General features: G+C 43.6%; 1 protein-coding gene across 1 annotated transcript in view; it reads right to left on the bottom strand.

Annotated features, from left to right (window-relative positions):
• CUNH16orf72 (chromosome unknown C16orf72 homolog) overlaps positions 1-10,170 on the bottom strand; it is a 33,025-nt gene that overhangs the window by 17,245 nt on the left and 5,610 nt on the right. The window contains exon 3 of the mRNA XM_017734250.1: positions 8,682-8,686. Within this exon, the coding sequence (XP_017589739.1) occupies positions 8,682-8,686 (5 nt within the window). The remainder of the gene's footprint in view (positions 1-8,681; positions 8,687-10,170) is intronic.

Here is a 10,170-nt window from a genome sequence, read left to right as displayed (position 1 = left end):
CCCTGTGACACGGCCGGGCCCGGGTCCAGTGCACAGCAGAGATGGCTGAGGGGCTTGCACCGGGAGTTCAGACCCACGGCATCACTTTTCTCTCTGTTCTACACATTATTTACCATTTCTTGATTCTGCGCTGTACCGGGCACAGTCCCAACAAACAGAAGGAAGTCACAGCTGCTTTGCGCACGTTTAAAAATACTCGTTTACCTCGCGATCTCGTCGCTATGCTGCCGTGAAAAGGCACTTCCCAGCTGCTCCAGCCACAGTTCCAGTCAAGGCAAACGTCCCCCAAGCTGCTGTGTAGCGACGGCCGGGCACACCTGCACCCACACCCGGGTTTGCATCCGCTGTCCCCAGGCTGCGATGCCACCGCTGTCCGCGGTCAGCCGGGTCCAGATAGGCTGCCACATCATTGAACTGATTATAGACACACTCTGGCAGCCTGGTGTGCCCATCCCATCCCATCCCATCCCGTGGCAGAAACACTCACAGGCTTTATGGACTGTTTCCTCCTCTGACAGGCTTCCTTATCCAGTCCACACTTGTTCCCTTTTTGAACTTGGATCTTCATACAACTTCTTAAAACATTCAGAAATTCAAGCCTAAATCATATATACTGGGGAAAGAGGTGGCATGAAGGTATAATTAGGACTGTTGGGTTGGGGTCTCTGAGAACAACTGAAAACTAAAGCTGCCGCTACCGTACTTCCTAAACCACTGAGACTAATTACTAAGGACCTCGTGGTTGTGGGTTATGCCTTGGTACTCCATGTGAGTAGAAGGGATAAGAGCACCCATAACTTTGTGCATGTCTCCTTAAACTGAAATTGTGGCATTGGCTTTTAATATAAGTATCTCATATATATAGCACTAATGCACAAACACAGAGGCATGGATATTCCCTTCCTCTCTAGGCAAGGCTCTGTCCAATTCTTGTTTAGGATTATGAACTTCAGCCGAATTGGTTTTGTAAATCATCCATTGATCACATGGCCAGTAAGTACCTATTGTGGTGCAACATGGATTTTTCTCCTGTGCAACTGTTTAAAGAAAAGAACAGAAGAGGAAATCTTCTCTATTGAATAGGATTTCTTATAAAGTACCTACAACTTGAAAATATTCATTCCTTATGCTCTTAAATTGCTTAAATATTGTAAAGTATCACATGGGAATGCGTGATGGGATTGTGTTCTAGTATTTTCCAATGAATCAAGTATTTAAATTCATCTCCCTCATCAGAAACAGCTGAAATTCCTGTCAGCTTTCATGGACTTTGCAGATGCTCTCTCAGATCAGAAGTTAGTGCAGGGAGCTTGATGGAGGAGGAGACATGGCTATCCTGGACTTTGTATGCCACACATCTGTTTTTCTGACTATTTCTAAAGAGTTGAATAATGTTGGCAACTGTGAAATAAACAGTTCATTCCTGCAATACAATGTAGTGTCAGTCATGATTTATAAGGCAGACTGTCCCGAAATTTGGCTATGGCTGATGCCCATTCAGTGCAAATCAGACAGAGAGCTGTAATGCATCTCTGGGAAATCCTGGGCACAAGCTTAGCAGCTGAATTTCCTGGTTTAATTTAGACAAATCTGGCTACCCACTGTTCTCTGGAGTAGCTATGGCTGATAGAAACCGCTGGGATTCTGAGAGTTGTTTTCCTTTCTGCACACTTTACACCAGGTGGGGTGGGCAATGTTGGAGTTATTGTATGAATTGTTTGTATAGTTTTGTGAAGTGGCCATTGGGAATTTCTGGGATAATAATGGAGAGGGGCTTAGCTGAGAACATAGGGATACTGAATTTTGAAATTAGAAAAGTGTCATTTTTTGGTAGAATAAAGAACTCTAACTTGGTCTACAGACTTCTTTATGCCACCTGAAGATAAAAAGGGTGTTAGGGCCTCGGGAAAGGAGCCAAGCACTTTCTGGGACTGGAAGAATAATGTACCAAATGAGTCCTGCAGGTAGAGAAGGAGAATTAAATGGAGAATGAAGACAATATTGATTGACTTTTTGAGGTAAATTGTGGAGGAGGCAGCAAAGGAGAGAAGGAAAACGAACAAAAGCGCTGTGCACAAAACCCCTTAACACACCCAAACACTCTTCTCCCCAACGCCTCCTAAGCAGCTCTGAGCAACGCTGATTCACTAAAGAATCTTTCCTCCCTAGAAATAAAGAACAACTTCAGTGCTTCTGACCCACCGCCGGTGGCCTGGCACAAAGATGAGTGTGCTGGTTTTGGTTGCTGGTAAGGGATTTGTTGGCCAGAGACAAATGCACAAAGACTGGGAGGACACTGGTGTGCACATGGTGAATGTGGAATCTGAGTAATCTCGGTGTTTTGCCTCTTAATTTCCCCCATGGGAATGCTGTAGTGATGAGAGCAGTGTGGCATCCCAACTGAAGTATCAAGGGAGATAATTACTGGAGCATGATGAGAATATGCTAATTGTAGAAGGCTCTGAAGACTTGTTTTATTCCCTTATGCAGACTCTTACTGGGAGTTAAATTTAATGATAAATAAGGGAAAACATTTTTTTTTAATATGAAAATATGGAATGGGGAAGAGAAAGGTTTATTGATAATACAATCTATTCAAAGTGAACACTGACATTTTAAATTATCTGAATGTGTAGATGGCTCAATACAGACATGGGAATGCTTTCACAGTGCTGCAGCCAAACTTGGATACTTGTATAAGAGAACTTTCACGATATTTTAAGAGGAGGAACTGAAGGGAGCAGGTATTCATTTCACCAAAGGGAAAAAAACAGGTCTGAGTGACTATATTTTCATTTCTCTTCACCATTTTGTCCTTTGGGATCAGAGACTCAGTATGCTGTCCTCCAAAAAAAGCAGGTCAGCAGGGAAGGCAATTACTCAGCTGCAAATTGTAATGTTTCTCAGACAAAATTTTTCATCCCGAGTAAGTCTGACATAGTGTGGCTGAGCAAGCAAGCAGCAGGTATTTATGAGAAGTCTGGCTCGCAGAGAGCAGCCGTGCACTGACTGTTGTATATCACATTATCAGGACAGTTCAACCTGCTCCTAATATGCTCAGATTGAGTTTTTATGTCTGCTGGCTTTTACTGCTGTTCCCCACTGAAAAATGTGACAATAGAGCACCCTTAGTGCAAACACTTGATCAGTCTGAAACAGAAACCGAGTGACAAAGGTTGAGACCACCAAAGTATGATGGTCCTTATGGTTGCAAGACTCTCATATTCTCCTGGTTTTGAGTCATGGGAAGTAGAAAAGTAATAGAATAGGATTAAAGGATTTCTTTTCCAGTATGTGCTCCTAGGTAATGGTTTGCTCTGAAAAACCAAAACTAGGTAAGCACTGCAAAACAGTTAGTTAAATGCTGGTTTGAATTTTAAAATGTTGATAGCCTTAAATAAAAGATGTGTATTGCAACAGCACCTGTATCCTTCCTGTAATTTCCTGGGAGCATTTTAGTAACAGCACTTCTAAGACCATGATCAAAATTCTGTCACATAAAACCAACTTGAAACTATGTGATTAAAGCTTGGTCAGTTTGGGTTTGCCTAAAATAGTGATCCAGAGACTGTGTCCCAAAAGCCATGCTCAGTTTGAGAAGGAAAGCAGTTTTACTCTGTGAGAACAAGAGTCTCCAAACCTCATGTCAGGGCTCTGATACCAAAATCATTAAACAATCCAGACAAGGAGCAAGATTCTCCTTTTGCAGGAAAGACCACACGACTCCTATGGGATACAGATAATTTGTGAGTTCAAACTCTACCAAAAAGAGTAGGAGACACAGTTTTCAGTTTTGCTGGGTAGTACCTCACTACATACATGGTTCCACTGAAATTAATGGTATTTCTTGCATAACAGGATAAAACACGTGGTGAATGTGCAGTTGTCCTCCTGCTCGGTACTTCAGAGCAGCCTAATCTTTCTTCATGCCTTAAGAACTGCTCTGAAAGGAGAACTTTACTTGTCTATAAAACTTTTCTAAACAGTTTGTTTTTTCTTGAAATTCAATTCTCTATTGTGTCATCAAAAATAAAAACAGTTTCTACATAGCACACTGATTGAGATTTGCCAACAAGGGCCTATTGCTGAGGGCTGCATACAAATGAAAGAGATGGTCTTTGCTGTGAAAGACCAGCAATTTAAACACATTTTCATGCTATACAATGAATGAGCAGATGACTTCTAATAACACCACCCCATTAGTCTGTGCACAAGCTGGTAGTCCTTAATGTTGTCAGCACTAAGACAGGTCTCCAAGCTGAATTCAGTTTGGGAGCTTGTGCTCTGCTTACGGTTAGTAGAATTGCTGGCCTAAATATGGAAATTTTTACCCAAAATTGAAACCCAAAGCCATGTCCAATGCTGCAGGAGAAACAATATCCCATAATCTCCAGCTGCTACAGGTCCCATTCTAACTGTAAAACCATCTTAATTGCTTACTGCCAATACATGACTGTACTAAAAATAAAGAAAGTGTTGGGAAAAAAAACAATGTGGGGGTCATCTAAGTGGTGTTTCCTTTGCTAGCAGAGTAGATTATTTGCTCCAGTACCTTCGTGAGACAGGAGACCAAGGGGTTTTAAAAAACTTTAATGAAAGTAGAATTTTTCCATGTGAACTTGTGGTGGGATGCTGGGATATTTGGCACTATGCAAATTACTGCAGCTGGCAGGTGCTTCACCACTTACTGTCATGTGTTAGTTGAAGGAGGAGCAAGATGCCAAAGGCCTCCAGTAGGTTGTCTGTGTGCTCCCAAAGGCAGTTCTGAGTCACTGCAACACTTAGTTGCTCTCTTTTTAGAGAGCATCAGAGACTAGGAAAGAAAACGTAGTTTGCTGCATCAGTCTTTGCAGAGTGTTTTGGAATTGCAGATTGCAAGGGTGTTTCTTAAGATAACCCTGTGCTGAGGTGGGTTTGTTTGTTTGTTTGTTTGTTTGTTTGTTTGTTTGTTTGTTTGTTTGTTTGTTTGTTTGTTTGTTTGTTTGTTTGTTTGTTTGTTTGTTTGTTTGTTTGTTTGTTTGTTTGTTTGTTTGTTTGTTTGTTTGTTTGTTTGTTTGTTTGTTTGTTTGTTTGTTTGTTTGTTTGTTTGTTTGTTTTTAGGCAGGAAGTCTCAGTCCAATGGCTTTCTCTCTGAGCTGTCAGCAAACCTCCACACAGCCAGTAATGTCACATAGCCCACCGGTTCTGAAACCCAGAAATGGGGTCATAGGCAGAGCACGAGTTTATTACTTGCTGTGGTGGGTGCAGTCATGCAAACACTCGTTTTGTACTGCTGGAGTTGGCTTTGGAGAGCAGCATCTTTTCATACCTGATATTGTTCCCAATGAGAACAAATGCCCTCCCTTTATCTGGTACCCACATCAGTGCTAGAGCTGAGCCTGCCTCAGCCTCACTAACTGGCCTGGACACACACCAACAGGAGTGCTGGAGGCTCTGATTTGCTTGTGCCCCCAGAGCTCTGCAGGGAATGATTTTAGCAGGATTAGATGGTTGAGTAAGCCATGACAGCCAGCTCCCTGATCCAGCCTTTGAGGCTCAGCAGAACCCTCACTGAAACTACTGAACATTTTGCTTGCTCAAGGACAAATGAATTTGAACTTTTTCTTTAAAAGAGCAAGTGGATGTATTGTGCATAGGTGGGGGCAGCAGTATGAGCAGAGGGTAGACATCGGATCTCGGATACCAACTTCAATGTCCTCTCAGTTCTCCACCAAATTATTTATTTCAAAAAGTGCATTTCTCCCCACACTCTTCTTATCAGTTGAGTAGGAAAAAAACAAACCACCACTCCCATGTTATAATGTATGTAATGGCTGACTGCTCAAGTTTAAAGAATTTCAAGTGCTAAATATAATATTTGCAGTCCGGCAGCTCAGGGATTGGAGGATTCAAGAGCAGTTGGAATACCAGTAGTCTCTTAGGACCCTGGCCAGGGAAGACTTCACTTAGTTTGTGTGGGAGTAGGATGCACAACACTTCCCAAAATGCATCCTCTAGCTTCTCTGCTCAGTTCTCCACCTATTTAAAGGAGATAATACACTTCTATTCCATCAAAAGTATGGAATAATACCTGCACTTCAGGGATCCCCATAGTGTCAGTTCTTTAAAATCTTAACAATTTGTCCTCAGCAAACAGAACATGAGCTGGTGATGGTAGTGGAGTCATTCAGTCTCAGTGGATAATTCATGTGGTTCCTCTTCTTCAATGACTGGTTTTCTAGCTCAAGGAAAATAAGGGTGATGTTCTACTGACTCCAGAAGTGCTTCATGAAATACCTTGTCTCACCAGGCAGACTGCATAAAAGCAAATTCTTGCCATGAAGTGTTAATAAAGTGTTTCAAATGAAACAGGGTGAAAATACTAGAGAACACAAGGTTTAACAGACAGCTTCTGGTTTGTAGATGTAATGTGACATTGTCACCTCTGGCTGCCTGGCTGGTGTTTGCCAGAAGCCTCAGCTGAGACAGCGAGGGTGGCAGGGCTGTGTGAGCCCCAGCACCATCTCCCCCAGTGCAGCCCAGTGACTTGGCCTAAAATCACTTACCCCAGGGCTCAGGCCATGATCTGAGCCCCCTTCTTCAAGGTGGGGTAGTAGTACAGTGGTAGAGGGCAATGTTGTGAAGAACACAACCAAAACTTCAGCTCAGTCATTAAACCTCTCCAGTACTCTCCATAAAGAGCAAGTGCTGGGCCCCAAAAGGTTGCTGTGTATTGAAGAAATTGAAGATACTCTATCCCAGGTTTGACCCCATTTTTCAATAGCTCTCTGCAGCATAAGAGAGCTGCTGCTAATGTTCCCAGTCGCTGCTGTTGGATGGAGTGCAGGAGACTTTAAGTGGCACTGGAGCTGGGGCTCTAGCTTCGAGTGCTACTTCAAGTCCTGAATGTATCAGTCTCCTTTGAGAAGCAAGGACAGGGAGAGATGGGTGTTGCAGAGTGCAAGCCTTCTGTGATGGGGCAGTTTTCTGGGTTGCCATGGTGAGAGCAACCACCATGCTGTGCTCTGTTGTAGCAGCCTCAGAAATACAATGGCCAGAGTCTATTCCAGTGCAGATTTATGAGGATGCTGAAGCACTTACTCCAAAGCATATTTTTCTCCCCCCATTTCTATAGTCAGTTGTTGTCAACAAATGTTCTGTAACTCTTGCTGTATTTTACTCCTGGGAACAGGCAGAAACAAACCCTACAATCCAATAAACATGGAAATGGGATATACTTTCTTTAAAAACTTTTTTTTCTTTGCCTTTTACTCCAGATCTGAAGTTCTGGTTCTGGCCTTGCAGATCAAAGCATTTTGGGTTGTCTCTGCCTACTTTTGCTCCAGCTCACCCCATTTCATTGTGTGCAGTGTCAGCCAAAGGGGGACAAAGTACAGGCACTCACCAAAAAGTCCTCAGCCAGAATTTTCCCTCCATTATGTCAGCATTCCCAACTGTCCATCACATGCCAAAACAGATCAGATTGAAGGCATTTTTTTCATCTTACTGTGTTTGTAAAAGTACTGGTTTTCAGTCAAATTGGTTTCCCAAGCTGGTCATTGGCCTCATGCAACATGGAGGTGCTGAGACACATTATGGTGACAGAGCAGACATAAATCAATATAAAGTCGTCAAGCAACAGCAGCTAAATCCTGTGTTCTAAGTCATTCTTCTCTTCTGCAGGTGAAATATTAGCTGCCAAGCTCCTTCACCTTTAGGTTATCTTTTGGGAGGAAAGAAGAAGGAATAAGAAAGGGAATGAGAGTTTTTAAACATTGGCCTTCCCTGAGGTAAAAATGTCTGCTGAAATGGTTAGGAAAAATCAAAAATAACCCCAGTACAACCTGTAGAACAAATAAGGAATTCTAAAACTCAGCTGAAATTTGTTTTAAATTCCCTATGCCCCCATTGGCATACACGGGCTTTGGCAGGCTGTGTCAGATGGAGCTCTGCCAGCCCGGGGTGATCCCTCCAGGTGGTTTATCTGGAATAAAGTGCCCTCCTGGCAACCAGAAAGTCCTGTCTGCAGGTGGGTGCTGGATGCCAGGTGTACCAGAGCCTGTGGGATCTGCTCAGGCTGGGAATTCCTGGGCTGTATCATCATTTGGGTTGGTTTCCTTTGCTGCCTCAGTGCTGCCAGAGGTTTGAAGACACTGAACGTGCCCACTCGGAGCAGAGCAGTTTTGGTACCTTTGTGTTTACAGTGAGTACAGTGAGTTCTACCTGGCTGCCAGGTACCTGTGATGTGTTTTCAGGGGCAGCAGTTGGGTCTTGCTGGATATTTTATGAACTGTTTTTAGGTCTGCGGTTTTCCTGTACCCAAAACCCAACAGTTGTCACAGAGCACACCAATGAGATCAGCTACTTGAGACATTTCCCTTCTTCCCAGGAATTCTCACTATTCTTCCTCTGAAGTCATGCTTTCCTGCTGCCATCTCTTTTGTTGTTTTGTTAGTTTTTTTCAAAACTGAATTGTTCTAGTCCACATGGGACATCATGTTTTCTACATAAGGTTTGCTCCATTTTGGGGAGAGTGATCATCATATATCATCATATATCATCATATATCATCATATATCCCTTTCAAAAGCTGCAATGGTATTTCTTTCTGTCATCTAAAGATCACTGTGCCAGGTCCTTCCCTCTGAATCAGTGGAAACAGATTGTAAAAATACGTATGGGATAAGAAATGTCTTAATTTTCTTGTCTGGAGCAGGCTCAGTGTCTTGGCCCATGTTGTGCCACACCTGGAAGTTCAAGGGACGCTGGGGATGAGGATAGAGAAGGTGTGTGTCAGTGCACAGATATTCAAATATTTGGAGGGAAAAAGATAATTATTCTGTTCTAAAAAGCAATATGTTTCTCTAAATATCCTAGAAGCACCAAATTGAGTTAGATTTGGGAAGGGATGTACTGCTGATTTTCATTTGGGGGGCTTAATACTGTATTTTTTACAACTGTTTTATCTGAATTCATGACAGTTAGATTTTCCCTTGGCTTTATATTAGTGTCTAATATATTTAATATTCATAGATCCATAGTTCAGCATGTGTAATCAAATAATTACAGATGCCATTAGCTGAGTTATCACACTAATCTGGGTGTATTTCAATGGATAATAATTTAATGAAATTATCACTTAATTTCTGGAGCCCTCTTCTCTGCACAGAAATGAAAACGAAATGAAAGTGCTGCTCTTTTTTCTTCATTAAGAAACTCCAGCCTTGATTAACAGGATCTGAACATCCAAACATTTAAAACTTGGTTTCCTGAATTTCTGCTCCCAGTGGCATTCACAGGAGGACACCAGATTGAAAAATGGAACAGAAACTCCCCATTTACACAAAGGCCATGTGGGAGGGAGAAGGGAGCAGTGGTGCCTCCTCCTCCTGTGCTGCACTCCTGGAGCAGGGAACACACCAAGCCCTTGCATAGCAGGAACAGCCGTGGCAGGAGAAGCCACGAGGGGGAAGATCTCTGTCCGTAGGCAGCTGCTCTCCGCCCCGAGAGCCTGTCCGTGGAAGGTGTTGCCCATCAGAAAGGCCCGGAAGACAGGGTACCAAAAACGCTGGGAAAGGACAGCAGAGAGGGAGAAGGGAATAGATGGCAGAGAGGCTGTGAGTGTTCCCTGCAGCCTCGGGCACGGACAGAAGGCTCAGCTCTGGCTGTGATGGGGCCACTCCTCACCTCTGCTCTGTGCAGGGCTGTGTCCTTGCTTTAAGGGGTAGGTTACTGTAAATGGCTCCTTACTGTCGCTGACAGCAGGAGTTGTCTCTGCACTGCTTTTGAACCAGCCCAGAACTCATATTCTCTTTCTCACAAAGATTTGGAAACACTGATATGAGCTCAGCGCAAGGCTGGCAGCTGCAGAGCAGTTGGATCTCCAGGTGTTCCCTCCAGATGTTCTCGCTCACCTTACCTGATCCCCCCATTACCTCAGTGCCCACATCCTTCACCCCTACACCCCATACAAAGGCAGTGTTGGAATTCCATGGCATCCACAGGGGACAGAAGTGGGACAGTGAAGCTGGCACAAGCAGATCAGGAGCACCTGCTCCCAGATACCCCAGTCCTTGGGGCTGTCAGCCACTGTGGAGCCACTGCAGCCCTTCAGACAGGAATGCTGCACCTGGGAAAGCCTGCACCTGAGCATTCAAGGGAGATGGAAACAGCCGGGGATCTCATCAGGAA

The sequence above is a fragment of the Corvus brachyrhynchos genome, unplaced genomic scaffold (genome assembly GCF_000691975.1).
Source record: "Corvus brachyrhynchos isolate BGI_N302 unplaced genomic scaffold, ASM69197v1 scaffold5, whole genome shotgun sequence".
NCBI classification, from domain to species: domain Eukaryota; kingdom Metazoa; phylum Chordata; class Aves; order Passeriformes; family Corvidae; genus Corvus; species Corvus brachyrhynchos.
The sequence above is the reverse complement of the archived record's forward strand: the minus strand, read 5'-3'. Positions and strand labels throughout refer to the sequence as shown.